Source organism: Ursus arctos, unplaced genomic scaffold (assembly GCF_023065955.2).
Source record: "Ursus arctos isolate Adak ecotype North America unplaced genomic scaffold, UrsArc2.0 scaffold_2, whole genome shotgun sequence".
NCBI lineage: Eukaryota > Metazoa > Chordata > Mammalia > Carnivora > Ursidae > Ursus > Ursus arctos.
In genome coordinates, this window is record NW_026622874.1 from 19,028,217 (window position 1) to 19,050,052 (window position 21,836).

At 36.2% G+C, this 21,836-nt stretch overlaps 1 protein-coding gene across 3 annotated transcripts in view; it reads left to right on the forward strand.

Moving 5' to 3' along the window:
• RALGPS2 (Ral GEF with PH domain and SH3 binding motif 2) overlaps positions 1-21,836 on the forward strand; it is a 165,445-nt gene that overhangs the window by 74,380 nt on the left and 69,229 nt on the right. For all 3 annotated transcript variants that reach the window (XM_026509278.4, XM_057314892.1, XM_026509279.4), the window contains exons 7-8: positions 4,212-4,304; positions 15,668-15,794. In XM_026509278.4, the coding sequence (XP_026365063.1) occupies positions 4,212-4,304; positions 15,668-15,794 (220 nt within the window). The remainder of the gene's footprint in view (positions 1-4,211; positions 4,305-15,667; positions 15,795-21,836) is intronic.

A 21,836-nucleotide genomic window follows, 5' to 3' on the forward strand; every position in this document is an offset into this window, starting at 1 on the left:
TTAGTTTTTTTTTAAAGTGCTTTGCATATTCCATTCAAAACCACCAAATTCTGCCTATCAGGCTTGCTGTTATCCTCCTCATCAAGTAATCATTTAATTCCAGTTCAGACTCTTAGACTTTTAAGTTATTTTTGACAGTAGTTGCTTTCATCCCAAGCCCTAAATTCATAACGTTTTTTGTCGTGCACCATCTCTTAAATCCCTCCATTCTGCCCCTCTGCGTTCTGTATTCAGTCTGTATAGAACTGGCAGGTCTTTCTCTTCTTTAAGTAGATTGTATCAGGGTTCTCTAGAGTGGGAGGACAAATAGACATATATATAAAATATATAAAGAAAACTGAGGAATTGGCTCCAGTAGTTGGGGGAGGGGGCTGGCAAGTATGAAATCGATTGTAGGGTGGATGGACAGTCTAGAAGCTCAGGCTGGAATTGAAGGCGCAGTCTTGAAGCAGAATTTCTTCTCTGGAAAACCTTAGTTTTTGTCTCTTAAGCGATTTCAGCTGATTGATTAGATGCAGCGTACCATATTATCAAGTATAATCTCTCTTAATTAAAATCAACTGATTATAGATGTAAACCATATCTACAAAATGGCTCCACAGCAACACCTAGATTAATGTTTATTTAAATAACTGGGTACTATAGTCTAATCAAGTTTGACACATAAAATTGATGACAGAGACAAAAAAAAATGATAAAACAGATTTAAGTTATCAAAAGAATGATAAGGTGGGTATCCATATACCCAGTGCCCTCTTTGAATTCCCATAGGTCTCGTCATATGTGATCCCCTACCTTCCCACTACAAAAGAAACCATTGCCCAGAATTTTGTTTGCTTTTCTTTTATAGTTTAATATATGTGTGTGTTCCTGAATCATATATTGTTGTGTATATTTTCAATTTTGTTTAAATTAAATTATTTCCTAGTTACTTTTATACTTTTAAAACTTGGGTTTTTTTACTCCGCATTGTTACTGAGTGGTTTGCATATACCACAAATTCTTCATGTACTCTAGCTTGGATAATTTTCAAATTTTTGTTGTTATAAACACTGCTGCTATATAGGCTTCTTGTGGGTGTCTCTTGGTGCTCATGGGAGGGTTGAAGCCCTAGAAATATAGAGAGAACAGATAAATTTCTTTAAAGAAATGACAAACAAATAACTTTCATTGAATGTGATGAGAATGAACATTTTTTTCTGTGTTGGCCATTTAGGTTTTCTCTCCTGAAATATCTGTTGAAGATCCTTGAACAATTTTCCCATTATGGTGTTGGTCTTCTATTGATTTTTTTTTTTTTTTAGTTTTTTACTTAAATCTAGATGCTAGTTCTGTTACATGTTTTCATATGCATCATTCTGTTTGTGACTTGTCACTTTTCATGTTATGTTTTGATATATAGATATTCTTAATTTTAGTAGTCAGACTCACTGATCTTTAATTAATTTTTATTGTCTTATTTAAGCATATCTAATTTAAGAAAGTTTTATAGGTTTGATTTTGTACTTGAGTATTTAATCCATGTGAAATAAATTTTTTATGTAGGTATGAATTATGAATTACTGTTCATATTTTTCATATGAATAATTCTGGCACCATTTTTTTATTGACGTATCATTGACGTACAATATCCTGTTAGTTTCGGGTGTACGTCATAGTGATTCAGTGTTTTTATACATTATGAAATTATCTCAATGAGAAGTCTAGTTACCATACAAAATTATTACAATAGTTACTATATTTCCTATGTTGTACATCACATTCCCATGACTTACTTATTTTAGAACTGGAAATTTGTACCTTTTAATCCCATTTGCCTGTTTCATCTACTCCCCCAAACCCTTCCTTCTGATAACCAACAGTTCATTTTCTATAAATCTGCTTCTGTTTTGTTTGTTCATTTGTTTTGTTTTTTAGATTCCACATATAAGTGAAATCATACTGTGTTTGTCTTTCTTTGTCTCATTTATTTCACTTAGCATAATACCCTCTAGGTCCAGCGAGGTTATCACAAATGGCGATTTCATTCTTTTTTTATGGCTCAGTAACACTGCATTGTATCATATATACCACATCTTCTTTATCTGTTTATCAGTGGGCACTGGGTTGCTTCTGTACCTTGGCTATTGTAAATAATGGTGCAGTGAATGTAGAGATGCATATATCTCTTTGAATTGGTGTTTTCATTTTCTCTGGATAAATACCCACAAATAGAATTGCTGGATCATATGGTAGTTCTGTTTTTAAATTTTTGAAGTACCTCCACAGTGCTTTCCGTAGTGACTGCATCAATTTACAGTCCCTCCAGCAGTGTGTGAGCGGTGATTTCCCCACATACTTGCCAACGCTTGTTATTTTTTGGGTCTTTTTTTTTTTTTTCTAATAGTAGCCAGTCTGACCAGTATGAGAGGATATCTTATTGTGGCTTTGATTTGCATTTCCCTAATGATTAGTGATGTTGAGCGTGTGACACCATTTTTAAAAATCCTTTGTTAAAGTGATCTTTATTTTATTTAACCTGGGAGTCTCTTTATGTCACCTTGTTCCTAAAAAATGCTATTCCAGTGGTGCCTGGGTGGCTTAGTCAGTTAAGCATCTGCCTTCAGCTCAGGTCATGATCCCAGGGTCCTGGGATTGAGCCCTGCGTTGGGCTCCCTGCTCAGTGGGGAACCTGCTTCTCTCTTTCACCCCTGCTCCTGTTCTCTCTCTCAGAAAAAGAAATGAAATCTTCAGGGAAAAAAAAATGCTATTCCAGACTTAAGAGTTTTATGTATTTTTTTGTTTGTTTTTTACTCTGCTTGGGATTCCTTGAGCTTCCTGACCCTAGGAATTAATGTCTTTTCAGTAATCTAGGAAAATAATCTGCCACTATCTGTCAGATATTATTTCTAGCATTACTTTTTATCATCTTCTTCTGCAACTCCAACTAGATAAATGTTGGCCTTTTTTCTCTATGTTTCATGTCTCTTAACCTTTGTTTCACATTTTTTAAGAACTCCGTCTTTTATGTTGCATTCTAGGTAGTATCTTCATATTTAATCTCCATTTTATTTGAGGCCAATACCTGATGTTCTCCATTTGTGAATTCTTGTTTCCTTATGTTTTTTGATTTTCCATTTTTTAAAAAATTGAGTTCATATTTCTTGAAACTTTATGGGAATTCTTTGAGACCTGAGTTAAGGTGATATATTGGTCAGAGTTCTCCAGAGAAACGGAACCCCTCCCCTTTCCTTAGCTCTAGGTTCAAAACGCATTTTTGTCTTGGAGTCTCTTGGTGGTGGGCAAGGAACATTCTAAATGATTTTCAGATAGGACCATTAAGATGTAAGCATCTGGTAGTATGAGGAAATCTGGGAAATTAGCAATAAATGTCGAGTAGATCCCTTGGCAAACTAATGGAACCTAATGTTAGTTCTGCAAGGAGACTGTAAAAAGCAAGGTCTAGTATTGGGAAGCAAGTGAATATCCCAACATGAGTGAAGAACAAAGGATCAGAGGATTCAGGCGGGAGGAAGCAGGAAATTAAGGACAGTGGAAAGCAGGTTTGAACCCTTGCCCTGGAATTATGAGGGTACTGAGTAGGAAACCAGATTAGGATCCTGGGCACAGACCCTTTCTCGAAACTGGGATCATAAGGCAGAGGTTTAGTATTTCAGTATAAGGAAGGCTACTCCTTATTAGAAACTGGGGTGCATGATCATACTGGGTAACTTAATACTGAACCATAACTTTGGTTTTCTTAATATATTACTGAACTAGAGGTAGATTTGTTCCCAGAGCTTGAGAACAATGCCAGGTTAGAACACGGAAGTTCTGTTTTGGGCCAAAATCAACTTATTGTAACATAATGGGTACTCTAAAGACAAATCTCACTAATGAGGGTAAAAAGTACTGGAACACTACCCAATTGCCTAGATTTTACTTGTTAATCAAAAGTTTTCTTGGGGTGCCTGGGTGGCTCAGTCATTAAGCAACTACCTTTGGCTCAGGTCATGATCCCCGGGTCCTGGGATCGAGCCCCGCATTGGGCTCCTTGCTCAGCAGGAAGCCTGCTTCTCCCTCTCCCATTCCCCCTGGTTGTGTTCCCTCTCTTGCTGTCTCTCTCTCCGTCAAATAAATAAATAAAATCTTTTAAAAAAGAAAAAGAAAGTTTTCTTGTATTTATTCTCATTATTTTTCATCTCTCCTCCCCCCTTTTTTTAAATCTTCAGAAACTATATGAGCTGAATAACCTTCATGCACTTATGGCGGTGGTCTCTGGCTTACAGAGTGCCCCAATCTTCAGGTTGACTAAAACATGGGCGGTAAGTCATCCTCCTCGTTAATGAAAGGGTTAGACTTCCTGTTGGAAGTAAAGATGTATTTCTCTCTTTTGTAGTTCTTAGTAAGGTTAATATTATGATAATAGATAAGGACCTTTAAATTAGTTTATAGTCTATTTTTCTGAAACCTGCATTTTCCTCTCTCAAGTGTTACACTAGACTTGTCAGGTAATTTTTGGGTAAATTATAGCTTGGTGCTTGGTTTTTGCCATTTACAAAATCATTTTGTAGAATCTGTGTAAGCATCTTTGACAACATAGCATTTCATGTTTACTGATGGGAAAGTGTAATTTTTCTTTTTGCATTTAATGCAGTTTTTTTGCATTTGGTCTTGTAAAGATTAAGCTTTTGGAAAGTTCAAGGAACATCTGAATTGGAACTTTCAAAGAATATTTACTTATTTAGATTTTCATTATTTTTTAGTCAGTAAACTTAGATTTTTTTTTTTCCCCTCAGGAATAATGAAAAATTGGGTAGTTAACATGGGATTATGCAGTGTTGCCGCACATTCTGATATATGTTAATTGTATTTGGTTCTATCACTTTGACAAGGTCAGGGTGTGAATTTTGACTTCTGTAAATCTACGTACTTCCATATTTGAGTGATGTGATACTGGCCTCAAGCTTTCTAGGTATTTTTCATTTAGATTTTATATAAGTAAAATTTTAGATCCTTTTAAATCTCTTCTTTTTTTTTTTCTTAAGATTTTATTTATTTATTTGACAGAGAGAGAGACAGCCAGCAAGAGAGGGAACACAGGCAGGGGGAGTGGGAGAGGAAGAAGCAGGCTCATAGCGGAGGAGCCTGGTGTGGGGCTCGATACCGTAACGCCGGGATCACGCCCTGAGCTGAAGGCAGACGCTTAACTGCTGTGCCACCCAGGCGCCTCTCTTTTAAATCTCTTCGTATTCTTTGGTGTTAAAGAGGAATGATTTTGTTTATTACATTTTATACAAAGGATTACTGTGTTCTTGGGGTCCTGTGATAAAGAGATGACTGACTTTTAAAAGCTTCTTTTTTTTTTTTCTGTATCTAAAGTGTAACTGTTTTTAATTAGCCTAGTATTGCTTTTACTTTTCATAGTATCTGAAGAGACAGATGTTTCTCATGAAAACCAGGGTGGTTTTCTGTATTGGAAAGACATTAATATGAAAGAGCTTATGATCCTCTTTATATTTTATTTGCATTTTAGAAGCACCTGGGTGAAGGGTTTTCTTACTTTAAAAATTCTTTTTAATAAGATGGCCTTACTCTCTTAAAATTTGAATTTCATTGGTGAATGGAAATGATTATAAATATACCGTAATGAATTCCATCTTTGAAGTTTTAGGGAAAAGAATTATACTCTGATTTATATTGTGGTTTAGAAATGAGATACATTTCCCTCAAGTTAATTTTTATTTTCCTTGAAGATAACTTGTCTCCCTCATGTATTTGCATGGAAAAGAATTTTTTTATTTAGTAACAGTTTCATTATTAATCTGAATAATATCTTTAGGGTTTATATTAAATTTTAAAATAGTCTGTACTGTGCCAGGCACTAATTGCTTGGCATACAGCAGTAAATGACACAAAGTCCCATTCTTAGGCAACTAACATTCTACTGGGAAAAGATAAACTGTAAATAAATAAATGATAAAAATAGTGATGAATGCTCTGAAGAAAAATAAAGCAGATTAAATGGGATAGAAGAGAAACCAGGGAAGTACAAGGGTTGAACAACACAGGGATTAGGGATGCCAACGCCCCTGCACAGTCAAAAATCCACATAAAACTTTTGACTCCCTCCAAACGTAACTACTAATAACCAGCTGTTGGCTTGGAAGTCTTACCAATAACATGGAGTTGATTAACACATATTTTGTATATGTGTCATACACTGTATTCTTATAATAAAGTAAGAGAAAAGAAATCATTATTAAGAAAATCATAAGGAAGAGATATCCATTTACAGTACTGTGCTGTAAAAAATTCAAGAGTAGGGGCGCCTGGGTGGCTCAGTTGTTAAGCGTCTGCCTTCGGCTCAGGGAGTGATCCCGGCGTTATGGGATCGAGCCCCATATCAGGTTCCCCCACTGGGAGCCTGCTTCTTCCTCTCCCACTCCCCCTGCTTGTGTTCCCTCTCTCACTGGCTGTCTCTCTCTCTCTCTGTCAAATAAATAAATAAATAAAATCTTTAAAAAAAAAAATAAAGAATTCATGAATAAGTGGACCCGCATAGTTCAAACCCGTATTGTTTGAGAATTAACTGTATATGGTAAGAGGATCTCTGTTAAGTGACAGTTGGGTAGAGAGCTGGGGGAACTGAGAGAACCATTTGTGTGGAAATCTGGGAGAAGAGAATTTCAAGCAGAGGTTATAGCCAGTACAAAGGCCCTGATAACGTTCAAAGAATAGCAGGGCGGTCAGTGTTGACGGAGTGGAATAGGCTATGGAGTAAATGATGGCAGGAGATGAGTCCAGAGAGATTGCATCAAATCAGATAATGGAGATGCTGTTTACTGATACTCTGGGGGCATAGGGAAGGAGTGTGTCAGCAGCAGGGCAGGGAGGTTCTTTCTTACGCATACCAAGTTTGAGTTGGCTGATAAATATCCATGTGCAACTGAAGGTCAGAGCTAGGTATACAAGTTAAAGGGAGGAGTTGGGGCTAGAGATATATTTTTTGATCATCAGCATAAAGATAGTATTTAAAACATGGAGTTGGATAGGATCACCTGAGTCATAAGTACAGACGAAGAGCCCTGGAACCCTCCAAGATTTAGAGATTGGAAAAAGTGAGGAGGAATCAACAAAGGAAATATCACAGTGGGAGTTTTCCACAGTCAGGTAATGAAAGTGTTTCAAGAAAGAGTGATCACCTGTGTCGGATGCTGCTAATAAGTTGAATTAGGTGAGAACTTTGAGATGGCCATTGGATATGGGCAGTTGGAGAGGATTGGCAACCTTGCCAAGAGGGGTTTCAGTATAGTGGTGGAGTGAAAACTGATTGGATTTGAGAGAATGTGGAGAAAAAAATGGGACAGCAAGTATAGAGAATGCATTTGAGGAGTTTTGTTATAAAGGGAGAGGTTTAGGTGCTGCAGAGAAATCTGGCAGCTAGAGGGGAATGTAAGACTAGAGATTTGTGGCATTTTGTTTTGTTTTTGGAAATGAGTTCCATGACAGTATGTTTGTATGCTGTGCAATGATCTAATAGAAAGAAAAATGGTAGGAGAGCAAGAAGTTACTCTAGCAATACCCTTGATCAGGCAGGAGGGAAGTGGTTCAGTAATGTAACGGAGCAGGAACAGTTGATCCATTTTAACAGGAGAGAAGGGGGTGCGTTTGGTTACAGATGCAGGTAAGTTGGTAGATGTGATGGTGAGATTCTGTGGAAATTCTTCTGATGTTTGTTTCTTAAGACATATAAAGCAGAGTCATTAGTTGAGAGTGATGGGGGAGAGGTATTAGAGGTTTGAAGAAAGAAGAACAGGTGAAAGTCATCTTAGAAGAGTGTGGGAATGAACTAACTAGGGAAATAGGGTAGGTTTGGTATGGTAGACCTTATATTGAGATTTTTGGTCATGATTTTTAAGGTGAAACCAGTCAGTGAAGTCATGTATTCTCTAACCAGGTTCAGGTGCTCAGCATAAGCCTGGAGTAGTGACGAGAATTGTATTTAACCGGTGTTGGAATTTTTTAAGGCTTGTTTGTACCATAGAGGGGTCAGGGATAGCACAAGTGATAAAGTGGGTAAATGTACAAGTTGTTTTAGTGATAGGTAAGGAATTTAACCCAAGTAAAAGAGAGAGAAGGAAGAGTGAAAAAGTAGTATTGGTAACTGGATTGGAAAGTCAGGTGCAGTCAGTACTTATTGGATTCAGGATAACCAAGGGAGTAGAGGCTGAGAGTGGTAGAAGGTAAGATTATTGAGTGGAAGAGAAGTCAAGGAACTGAGTGAGATACCAGGGTAGTAAGAGTATCATCTGTGTGAAGATTACAGTCACCAAGATATGAAAATAACGTTGGTTGGTGGACTCTTTCTCCAACTACTAACACCTTTAAGATATAATGGGAAAAATGACTAGTAGCTCTATTAATGATAGAAACATAACTGTTATAATCTAGTGCTGTCTTGTCCAGTATGGTAGCCACTAGCCAGATGTGGGTATTACATTTAAATCATTAAAATTAAATTTAAAATTTAGTTCCTCGTTCATACTAGCCATGTTGCCAGTACTCAGTTGTCATGTGTGGCTAGTGGCCATTGTATTGGGCGCACATAGATCATTTTCATCATGCAAAACTCAGACAACACTGATCTAGTGCTTGAACTTAGTAGAAGCTGGAGGATGTTTGAGAGGAAAGAATTGTGAAGAGCAAGGAACCAGGATTGCACCCAACTCAAATCTAGGCTCCTGTTACAAAAAAAGAAAGAGAATGCGCCAAGAAAAGGTTAAGGATGGGGCTTTTGCAGGGGATGGACCATGAGACCCAGAAGGTACGGTTGGAAAGGTGTAAACGGTCTGAACGTGCATCAGCAGATGAATGGATGGACCAAATGTATACACGTAGAATGGAATATTGTTTAGTGTTAAAAAGGAATTAAATTCTGACACGTTACACCATGAATGAATCTTGAAGACATTATACTAAGTGAAATTAGCCAGACATGAAAGGACAGATTGTATGATTCTGTTATATGAGGTACCAAGAGTAGTTAGATTTCTAGAGACTGAAAGTAGAAGATGCTTGCTAGGGACCAAAAAAGGAGAGAGGAATGGGAGTTACTGTCCAGTGGGTGTGGAGTTTCAGTTTGGGAAGATGAAAAGAGTTCCTGGCCATGCATAGTTGGTGGTGATGGTTGGTTGAGAACATGAATGTACTTAATGCCACTAAAGTGTACACTTGAAAATGGTTAAAATAGTGGATGTTACGTATATTTTACCACAGTTGAAATAAACGGTTTATTAAGGTGACTGAATATACAAACAATACACGAAATCAGCTGTATTTGAAACAATTTGAAAATATCACTTGAAACGACGCCATTTACAATATCAATAAAAGAAGCACAATAGCAAACAATAAATGGAATAACTTATGCAAGACTAATTTTTTTTTCAAGTAGTGATCTCAGAATGCTTTAATTTGCCTTTGTTTAAACCTGACCAAGTAGAGTCCATGCAACCTTGCCCAAGCATCCCCAGAGTGAGTGTCCAGAGTAGGACCATAACAGGTGATGTAGCTGATTAGCTTCTTCCTTACAGGTTTTTTTTTTTTTTTCCCCACCAAGGTTGAAGGCTGGGTTCTCTTTTTCTTTGCCATGTATTTGTAATACCAACCCTTGAATATATGCAAGACTTATATGCAGAAAACTATAAAACTTTACAGGAAGTCATTAAAGAAGAACGAAATAGATGGAACAATATCCCTTAGTCATGGATAGGAAAGCTTAAAGATGCCAGTTTTCCCCAAATGTATGTGGAGATATATGCACCTTGAATCAAAATCCCAGTCTGAGACAAGATTCTTTATAAAATTTACATGGAAATGTAAAGGGTCAGGATAGCCAGGCTATTTCTGAAGAAGAAAATGGGGTGGGAGACTTGGACATTTGCCCTAACAGATATCAAGATATATTGTATTATTTAAGTAATGTACAGTTAGTGCAGGTGTAGACATGTCGACCAGTGGAACAAAATAAAGAACCCAAAAATAGATAATTGCTTTTATAGAACTCTGATATATGACAGTGGTGGCATTGTAAATCAGTGGAGAAATGAGGGGCTCTTTATTAATTGGAGCTGGGAAATTGGTTACCATTTTGGGGAAAAAATAAAATTAAGCCTCAGAAGTCATTGTTAGATGAATTAAAGACTTACATGTGAAATAAAAAACTTACAAGCTTTTAGAAGAGAAAAATAGCTTAATATCTCTCCGGCTTGGTATGAATAGATTCCAACTTGGAATCTGTAAGGGTATTTCAGATAAGATACAAAAACCTCAAACAATGAAAGAAAAGATGAAAAAATTTTTACCACATTAAAGTAAGAATTTCTGTTCATCAAAAGATATTTTAAAGAAAATTGAAAAGAAGCCCCAGAATGGGGAAATATAACATGAAGCAGTTGTAACTGATCAAGAATTTATATCTAGTGTGTATATAGAAATATATTATTTACATATATATAAAGAAATCTCTTACAAAGCAAAAAGAAAAAATAAGAAAAATAGGCATAATGATAGTGCTTCAGAGAAGATGACATTTACAGGGAGGCAGGGAAAATGAGTGAACTACAGCCACAGACAACATTATGGGTGAACCTTCAGTGTCAGAACATTGAATGATAAAGCCATAGATTAAAAATAGTATGACATTCTTTAGTCAAAAATCAAATAAAATTTAAGAGAATGATAAACACAAAATTTAGGAAAGAGATTACTGTTTACTTAAAGAGAGTCAAAGGGGACACCTGGGTGGCTCAGTTTTTGGTTCAGGTTGTGATCTCAGGGTCCTGGGATTGAACCCCATATCGGGCTGCCCTCTACCCACACTTGTGCTCTTCCTCTCTCAAAAAATAAATAAAATCTTAAAAAAAATAGTTAAGGGAATTGGATATGGAAGAGCACATAGGTAGTTGTGTTATTGGTGTATAGTTCTTAGGTAGGAAAATTGATGCATATATATTTGTTCCAAATTTAAGAATAAATCAGTTTAACAAGAAAGCCATATCAGGGACTAATGATAATTGAGTGTCATGAACAAAAGATTATAATTAATCTGCACCCAAGTTTCAAGAGAAATAACGTATTTATGCAAATGAACACATCCGTACATACTGTATGGGGATACAAATCAAGGTGGTGAGGGGTGATCTGGGAATCTTATCTATTCCTTATGGTGACTGACATGAACAGGGATTCATCCAAATTTTCCCAAAGTAGATTGTTATGGTAACATGGTGTAGAGATCTGGCCAGGAAGAGTTGGAGTTCCCACATTCATGCATCAATGAACATGTGAAGAGGTTTGTCCCTGGTTGTCATGCTCTTAGCCAGAGGAAGAGTGTGGTGCCTAAAATATGCAGAGTTGGAACTTTGTGAACCACTTTGTTTTCCCCTTTTTGGAGGGAAGAGTATAGTGAAGTAACATCGTAGGGATAACATTAGGAACATCAGAGAAAGATTTGAAAAGAAGAAAAAGAATCAGGACTTCTTAGATATAGCTTTGGTACATGGGCTTTGGGTGAGTTCCTGAGCTATCATTGGACACACCTTATTTTAACATCTAATTCTTTGTCCATACTCTTCCTGTAAATAGTCTTCCTAAAACAGGTCTCTGCTATCCCACACCAGATTGAATCCTTTTAATCTGGTTATTGATTATTGTGAAAATTCCAAAATGTAAGTTATTTTTATACATACTATTTTTTTTAAGATTTTATTTATTTGAGACAGAGAGCATGGGAGTGAGCACGAGCAGGGGGGAGGGTCAAGGGAGAGGGAGAAGCAGACTCCCCACTGAGCAAGGAGCCCAGTGTGGGGCTTGATCCCAGGACCCTGAGATCACGACCTGAGCCATTAAGCAGACACTTAACCGACTGAGCCACCCACGTGCCCCTTTTTATATATATTAGGCCATGTAATTCTTTACTACAGTTTTGTGCTTCAGATGTGGCAAAATCAGTTGTGTTTCTCCTGATATTGTACCAGTTTTTGAATGATTGATTTAAGAAAAAAAGAATAGGTTTATTGTTATCTTTGCCATGTCACATTACTATATTTTCCATATCCAGATTCTCTGGTGGGAGAGAAAGCGATAGTTGGACTTACCAGAGATTTGTACCTGATCTTGAAAATGCTAATAAGGCATGTTGAAGCTGGGCCAAGCAAAAGATTATGCAACTGCTGTTTTAGACCATGGACTATCTATCTAAAATATTAAAACAAAGGACTCCTTAAAATCATTTGTTTTAAAGAAGGAGGAATACCGGTCAGACGTTTTACTGATAGAGATTATCTGAAAATAATTTGCATCTTGGACCCCATGAAAAAATAAATTCCAACATGAATCCCAATTGTACAACTTGTAATACTATATATAAAGAGTACTGGATTTGGCATCAGAATATTCTTAATCTCCAGAACCAACTAAGACACTGAAAAACAGGGACCTGTGCCTTTGTGGGTAGACAACTAAGAGAGTATTAGTATGTTCTGCTTCTTGCTAATCCTGTAATCAACTTTGAATCTGTCTCCTCATCTCTAAATTTATCTTCAGATTTTCTGTTAACCTCGTAGAATTAGATGAGCATTTTATAGGTGGATGTATTTTGTATGCTAAAAAATAACATTTATGACATAAAGTTTATTACATCATAATGAAATAGTAACTTCATATGTTTAAAGAAAAAATATTTTCCAGAGTCTTTGAAATACTTAAAAACATATTCTCTGAATTTTTAAATATTTTTTAAATATCCTTTTTAAAATTCAAGTATAATTAACATAGTGTTAGTTTCAGATATACAATATAATGATTCAATAATTCTGTATTTCTCAGTGCTCATCAAGATAAGTGTTTTCTTAATTCCTTCTATTTTATGCAACACCCCCCCCCCATCTACCTTCTAGCAACCACCAGTTCTATATATTTAAGAGTCTGGTTTTCTTTTCTTAGGGTGTTTGTTTGTTTTGGTCTCTTTTTTTTTCTTTGTTCAGTTGTTTAGTTTAATTCCACACATGAGTGAAATCATATGATACTTGTCTTTTGACTTATTTCACTTAGCATTATACCCTCTAGGTCCATCCATGCTGTTGCATGATGGCAAGATACCATTTTTTTTAATGACTGAGTAATATACCATGGTATATCTATATATATATATACCACCTCTTCTTTACTCGTTCATCTGTCAAGGAACACTTGAGTTGCTTCCATACTCAGCTACTATAAATAATGCTGCAATAAACATGTTTAAGGAGTACATACTGTCTTTTCAAATTAGTTTTTTCATTTTCATTGGTTAAATGCCCGGTAGTGGAATTACTGGGTCATATGGTAATTAGATTTTTAATTTTTTTAAGAACTTTCATACCATGTTCAACAGTGGCTGCACCAGTTTGCATTCCCACCAACAGTGCGTGAGGGTTCCTTTTTCTCCACATCCTTGCCAACACAAAATACCAATAGCATTTTTAACAGAACTAGAACAAATAATCCTAAAATTTGTATGGAGCCACGAAAGACCCCAAATAGTCAAAACATTCTTGAAAAAGAACAAAGCTAGAGGCATTACGATCCAAGATTTCAAGATATACTACAAAGCTGTAGTAATCAAAGCAGTGGCACAAAAATAGGCACATAGATCAATGGAACAGAATAGAGTCCAGAAATAAACCCATGCTTGTATGGTCAATTAATCTGTGACAGATGAGGCAAGAATATACAATGGGAAAAAAAATAGTCTCTTCAACAAATGGTGTTGGGAAAACTGGACAGCTACATGCAAAAGAATGAAATTGTACCACTTTCTTATACCATACACAAAAATAAACTCAAAATGGATTAAATGTGAGACCTGAAACCATAAAATTCCTAGAAGAAAATGTAGGCAGTAATTTCTTTTGCATCAGCTGTAGGAACATTTTTCTAGATATGTCTCCTTGGCAAGGAAAACAAATGCAAAATTAAACTTTTTGGACTACACCAAAATAAAACGTTTCTTTACAGTGAAGGAAACCATCAACAAAATAAAAAGACAGCCTATTGAATGGGAGAATATATTTATAAATGATATATCTGAGAAGGGGTTAATATCCACAATATTTAAAGAACTTCTGCAACTCAACACCAAAAAAAAATCAATTTAAAAATGGGCAGAGGGGCGCCTGGGTGGCACAGCGGTTAAGCGTCTGCCTTCGGCTCAGGGCGTGATCCCGGCGTTATGGGATCGAGCCCCACATCAGGCTCCTCCGCTATGAGCCTGCTTCTTCCTCTCCCACTCCCCCTGCCTGTGTTCCCTCTCTCGCTGGCTGTCTCTATCTCTGTCAAATAAATAAATAAAATCTTTAAAAAAAAAATGGGCAGAGAACCTGAATAGACCTTTTTCCAAAGAAGACGTGCAGATGGCCAATGTGAAAAGATGTTCAGCATCACTAGTCATCAGGGAAATGCAGATCAGAACCACAATGAGGTATCACTTTACACCTGTCAGAATGGCTAAAATCAAAAACACAAGAAATAACAAGTAATTAATACTATTTTGGGTAATCGACCTTGCTTTTCTTTTGTTCCCTTGATTGTCTCCATTTTCCTCAAAGCACATTCACTGCAAATTTAGCCCTTGAGCTTCCTGAAACAGTTTCAGTTGATTGTTCAGCTGTATGTGACGCAGCACTGATCAACAGGATCAAAGAAAAAATGTTCAAAATCCAAAAATGTGAATCACAGTTTTATGGTTATTGTTGGGACTAGCCAAGAAAAATTGTTACTGAAACCACAACATTCAGTATTTATCTCTTAATGATTATGTGAGAACGATCTTTATCTTTGAGGAGGCAGGGGACCGTGTATTAAAATATTTGGATATTTGAGCTGGACATGAATATGTAATTATTTTAGTTAGGAAAATGATTGACAAAAATTGTTCAACTATGTAAAATAATGAAGATGAGGGACGCCTGGGTGGCTCAGTTGGTTAAAGTCTGCCTTCAGCTCAGGTCATGATCCTAGGGTCCTGGGATCGAGTTCCACGTCAGGCTCCATGCTCAGCAGGGAGTCTGCTTCTCCCTCTTCCTGCTGCTCCTCCAGCTTGTGCTCTCCCTATCTCTAACAAATAAATAAATAAAATCTTTAAAAAAAATTTTTTTAAATTATAAAATAATAAAGATGAGAAATAATGTATTATAATTTACTAAGTAAGTTAATGATTTTATATACATAGAAAGGATATTATATTTTATAAATAGTGGATTTGGTTGCTTTTTTTTTTTTTAAGATTTATTTTTATTTTTAGAGATAGAGACATGAGTGGGAGGGGCAGAGGGATAGGAAGAGAAAATCTCAAGCAGACTCTGCACTGAGCTCAGAACCCAGTGCAGGGCTTGATCTCATGGTGCTGAGATCATGACCTGAGCTAAAGCCAAGAGTTGGTTGCTTAACCAGCTGTGCCACACAAGCACCACTGGGTTTATTATCTTAATAGACACGTGTGATTATGTTTTATTTATATGCTACCGAAGTATAATTGAAAAAGGTATAACTTTGAAATTTAAATTTATAGTAAATACAACTTCAAGTCTTTGCTATAATAAGATGGAATTTGGGAGTAACTTAGACTTTTCTGTTTGTTTTTTAGTTACTAAGTCGAAAAGACAAAACTACCTTTGAAAAATTAGAATATGTGATGAGTAAAGAAGATAATTACAAAAGACTAAGAGACTATATAAGTAGCTTAAAGATGACACCTTGCATTCCCTATTTAGGTGAGTAATGTCACTGTGTGTACATTATGCCCAGTTGTTCTGTCTTGATTAATCAGTAATTTATATAAAATCCTAGGTATTTTACAAGTGTTTGTATCCTTTAAAGAAATTACCATTAAGATTGTTAAAAAAAATGACTAAAGAAATATGTTACCTTGTCACCTGGGATGTATTTTCATATTAAATTAACCTTTTGCCCTTAAGGTTTTTTCATAGATTAGTTTTTTCTTAAAGATGGACTGTGGAAAAATAATACATTTTAGCTCTTTTAGTAATGCTTTTAAAGAGTGAAACAGTGTGCAGTGACATTTAATGCCGCAAAAACATTTAACATTAACTAAAGAAATCGATCAAAATATTTATTGAATTTATTTACGATATCGTGAGTTCCTATCACTTAGTTGGCAGATCTCTTAGGGTAAATTATGAAAAGTAGTCTCAGTGAATGTTGGTATTGTTGTTTTCCTGGATGGTGTAGCTGTGAAAATTTAGCTCAGTGCTGAGACAACCAAATGTGTACTTTATATTCATCTCACTAAGAATTTATCTCCTTATTGTATATTTTACAGTGTTTACAAATTCCAAGAAGTGTTTAACCAATAATATTATGAGATTATTTTCAACAAAAAAGGAATAATGCTTTGTTAAGTGTTTGAATGAAAATAAGTTTCAAACTGCCCATTTTAAAATGTATATGTAAATTTAAATACAGAAAATACTCTGTATCATATATGCCTAGCATATATTAAGATAAATTGGTTTGATCCTGTGCAGAGAGTAATCGAATGATAGAGTTGTTTCTCTCTAATAATCCTTTTCATCCTCTGTCTCCATTGTCTTCATATAGTTACTCACACTGGATTTCACAGTAACTGTTTTTGAAAGTAATTGAAAAATCTGTTATTCATTTAAATGTGTCAGTGTCATCTTTGAAGTCTTTAAGATACCAGTGACTAGAAGACAAAGTAGAGACAGAGGCAATTGATAACACTCTCATTCAGCTACAATAGAAAATCAGCCTTAGTTTTTAGAGAAGAGTTGAACTTACTAAAACCTTGTAGGATATCATAGGATTCCAGTGATAATGGGGAATGTTGTGCATTCTGGTTGAAGGCAAATATCCCAAGCACAGCATGGATAATGGCCAGTACATACCAGAATACTGTGTCTGTTTCTTTGATAAACAGTACAGGGCCATAGTACACATGACTCCATCAGAGCAGCTCTAAGCTAGATGTTAGGAGAGACTTTGTTCATGTGCTCCACTTTTCACCATGGCCTTCGGTGTGCCCATTCTTGAAAATGTCATTGGGGGTGAGGAAGAATAGAGGATTTTTAAGAACTCATCAATATCTTCATACTCTGTAAGAACATAAACTTTTTATAAATTAAAGAACATTAGAGAATCAGCAACCCTTGATTCCAGAATGGCTCTTCTGTACTAACTTTTCAAGTAATTGAATTGTCTTCTTTGAGCCTTGGTTCTCTTTACCTGGAAATAGCACGCAAAGGTCCAGAATCATGTTGTTCTTTAGGCTGGATGGGACCACAGTGATTTCTTCTAATTCACTTATTTTATAATTTAGAAAATTAAGGTCCAGAAGGTGGAAGGCTTGGCTTATAGTCCTAAAACCAGTCTGCATTCTGAAGTCTTTTTTTTTTTTTTAATTTTTATTTATTTATTTGACAGAGATAGAGACAGCCAGCGAGAGAGGGAACACAAGCAGGGGGAGTGGGAGAGGAAGAAGCAGGCTCATAGTGGAAGAGCCTGATATGGGGCTCGATCCCATAATGCTGGGATCACGCCCTGAGCCGAAGGCAGATGCTTAACCGCTGTGCCACCCAGGCGCCCCTGCATTCTGAAGTCTTGATCTAGCATCTTTCCAATTGTCCCTGTTAAATTCTCATTCCAAAATTTACTGATTGTGTGATCGTATTTGTTTCTCATTCAAATGTTTTTCTCAAATTCCACAATTTGTATCTTTTAGAAAAGGAAATTAAGGTTCTTTTTTGCTGAAAATGAGCAAATGAATATAGATCCTGGTGCCGTGATGTCTAGTTCAGGCGTCTGCTTTACGTTCTCCCCAGTGGAGACCTCGGTACAGGACTGGACGTTGTCTGTGCATGTGTGTACATTTTTGCCCTGTCATGCACATAGAGAGGAAAGAGAGAAAAGGAGAGCAAACCGCCAGCATGATTGGAGTTTAGTGGAATCTGGAAAGGTTGCTGTCTATTAGAGAGTATACCTATTTTCTCCCAGCCTTGGTACCTGAAACAAACACAGTGATTATTCCTGTTAGTTAAAGCAAAGGAAGCAAATATTGAGGTGCAAAAGTTGACTTGGAGAAAATATTAGAACCATTATCTTTCCTGTATCTTCAGTTTGGTCTCCAATGATTGACTCCTTCTCTTTTCAGTTCACTTTCATTTTATATGTTCTCATACCCCAGACTCTTCCTTCTCACTATTACCATGGAATTCTCCTTCTCTTCATACCTAAGCTAATAAAAAAGTACCCTATTCCTTTCTCCTTTTCTTGCTGTTTTCTTTTGCTCAGCATGCTGTTATCTCCCTCTTCAGTCATAGAAGTGTTGCCAATAAGGCCACCATTGATTTCCTAGTCGAAATGTTTGATAGGTATTTCTCAAGTCTCATATTAATTCTGTGAGATTGATAGTAGTTATTTGTTTCTTGAAATTTTCCAATAGTAGCACCATTCTCTTGGCTTACCTTCTACATTTCTGGCTTTTGTTTTATTGACTCCTGTTTCTCTGCGTTTTTCTTACATCTTTTCTTCTGAAAGTCTCAGACCACTGCTTTTACTTAACGCTGTACTCTCTGGAGTGGTCTCATTTAGACTTCTTCCATAATTCACCCAATGGCTCCCAGATCTAGCCTAGCAATTCCAGTATATCCCGCTGTCTAGCAGTTCCCAGTGCCTAGTAACATTTTAGATAAAAAATACCGATTGAATGAGGTATCTATAGGTAACTCTAATTCAGTATGTTTAGAAGTAACTTCATCATCTTTCCTCCTTCCTCTAAACCTGTCTTATCTCCTCACTTAGTGTGCCGGTGAGCACTGTGTGGCATTATCTGTACCACTCCACCACACCAAAAACCTGGGGTTTTTATGGGGCTTCTCCTCGAATTCTCGTGTTGCCTAATGAAATGAGATTTATGTTTCTGAGAGTTATCCAACAATTAGAAACCAAAAGGGGAAAAAACGGCAAAGAACTAAAGTTAAAACAGAGAGCATACTCTTTAGCATCTATGTAATTTTCTACCTTGGTGGTCTTCATGTAATAGTTCATCCCTGTGCTAGTTTGTAAATAAGCATCTGAAACTGTGAGATAATTGTGAAACGTTCGGCAATACAAACTTTCGGTAGACCGGAGAAAGGAAAACTTAACGTTTGTTAGATGAGTTACTGTGACTCGGGTTGTTCCCATCATGAAAATAATCCTTTTAATGTAGTGACAGTTAGTTGTACAGCAAACCTTGAGATAAAATGTATTCCATCTTTCAAAACATACATGCTTTTTCTAAGAAAATGTGAAGCATTTTCAATTTACACAACTTTTTGACTGCTTGATTTAATATCTTAGGCAGCTGGTTTGTTTTTTCATTCCTGATCTTTAATACTGAAGTGTTGGAAAGAATGAAGACTAAACAGCAGTTTATATCCTGTTAATATTTACTTTTTTCATATTTTATTCTAATTTAAAATTAATGAGGACTGTGGTTTTTATATTGAAGTTGTCTTGTTTTCAGAATCCTTTCCCACTCTTAGGAAACTAGGCCTAGTGCAGTTGCCACAAATGTCAACATGAACAAGGTGCTGTTGGATAGGACAGAACTTGCCCTGAGGATGGAACTCACTATGCACGCTGGTAGCTTCTATTTAACTATCCCTCCTCGGTATACAGAATTTGCATAATGCCACCCTTTATCTGTTATGTTGCAAAGGTTCTTATGGAAAGAATGTATCAACAGAAAGGATCTATAATGCGCAGAAAAAAGGGGAAGGCACATCATCTGTTTGTTAACATGAGAGATAGAATCCAAACTTACAGTGTTTTTGCTTCTAAGCATTATGACCAAAACCAGTCATTCTTAGAGAAGCTTCAAAGAGGAGGTGGCAGTTGATATGCTGACAAAACTTTTATTTTGATACTGCCAAATTTGTCTACAGTTCAATGTGGATTAAATTATAAGAAGTAAAAATGTTTTCTTGGCTTTCAACTCATCGTCCCTTGAAAAATTGTCTCTTCTGTTGGTCTGCATTCAAGGTAAAAATTAGTCAGCCTGGACAATATAGTGAAAAATTCTTAGAATAAGGATGCAGTATTTCTGGAGAGGAATAGTTTGGCAAATCTCAAGGAAAAAATTGTTTTATATGAGAATTATTGCTTTAAATCTGAAAATTATTAACAGCTCTCATTTGTTCTTGTCATTGGAGAAAAATCTTAAGGGGCTTATTGAAGAATTTGGTGTGGGAAGTTTTGCTTTGCTGGAGAGAAAAAAATAGAATGTTGTGCAAAAATAAAAATGTAGTTGTATGAAACATAAATACTCTTTTGTGTGCATATCCTAGCCTCATTTCTACTTTATTCATGTAGTTTGGGGGAAAAGCAGTAGCTTAACAAGCTTAGGATGTTTTCTGGGAAAGAGCGAACATTTTAAAAAACAACAGAAGTAAATAATTGTTGTAGGTCTGTTTATTGCTTTTGATCAAGTAGAAGCCAAGAAGTTTCTGTAAAATCTCCTGCCTTTCTGTAGTACCTGAGGACGTTGTTTGCATGTGTCTAGGTGTGACTCCTCTCACTCTCGTAAAAGACTCTCTCCCCCCTCCTCACATACACACTTAATTTTTGATTTGTTAGATTTTCCTAATAGGCCTTTTTTTTTTTTTGAGAAAAGAAAAGCTATCCTTCTAATCTCTGTAATATAGTGTCCCCTCCATTCTTGATCCTGAAAAGCACCATTTTATTTTCATTGTAATGTTTCATTCATCTTTCTCTCCCTTGGCAGTGTAAGCTCTTATCTCTTGGTTCAAGGCTTTATCCTTAGCGTCTAGAACAAAAGTAAGCACTTACGATTTATTGGTTGAATTAATTAAATGATCCCTTTCTGGCTCTTCTCGTTGTTCCAGTAACTTTTTTTGTTTTAAATACATTAGATTTATTTATGAGGCAGTTTTGTATATATCAACTTCCTACCCACCCCAGTTTTCTTTTGGTATATCAACTGGCCAACCAGTCTTTGCTCAGCAGTATGCTTGGTGCTACAAAATGGACTTTGTCCCTGCCCTTATGGAACTTAGTATCTCTTTAATACCAGAGGCTCAGATTGACATCATTACCTTGTGAATAATCTCTTCTCTCTCCTATGTTGTGGAAGTAGTACATTTCATTGCCAGGCCTTGTTAGTGTTCTCATCACACCTAATGAAATGTTTAATGAAAGCATGCCCAAATTCCAACAATCTTCTGATTTTATTTTTCAGTACTTTTCACCAATTTTGATCTCTTAATAGGATACAGTTCTTTACTTTACTTTATTTTTTAATTTTTTTAAAGATTTTATTTATTTGTCAGCACAAGCAGGGGGAGCAGCAGGCAGAGGGAGAAGCAGTCTCCCCACTGAGCAAGGAGCCCAATGCAGGGCTCGATCCCCGGATCCTGGGATCATGACCTGAGTCGAAGGCAGATGCTTAACCAACTGAGCCATCCAGGCATCCCTATTTTACTTTAGTTTTAGAAGTTTCTACTAACCTGTTGTACAAATATTTTTCAGAAATATTAGGTTTTTATTCACATTTTTATTCAGATAATTTTGACACAATCCAAAGCTGTCTGCAGCTGTGTGGAAATTAATGAGTTTTCCCCATCTCCTTTGGTAGAGTTTTACTTAAACGTATAAAAGGCTCCAACACCGGGTCTCAAAAATGTGTAACGGTCAAAAAATGTCATTGGTTTTTGATATTTTAAGACTTTTATTCCCTTTTCCTTTCTTTGGTTTGATTTGTAGATAATATACAC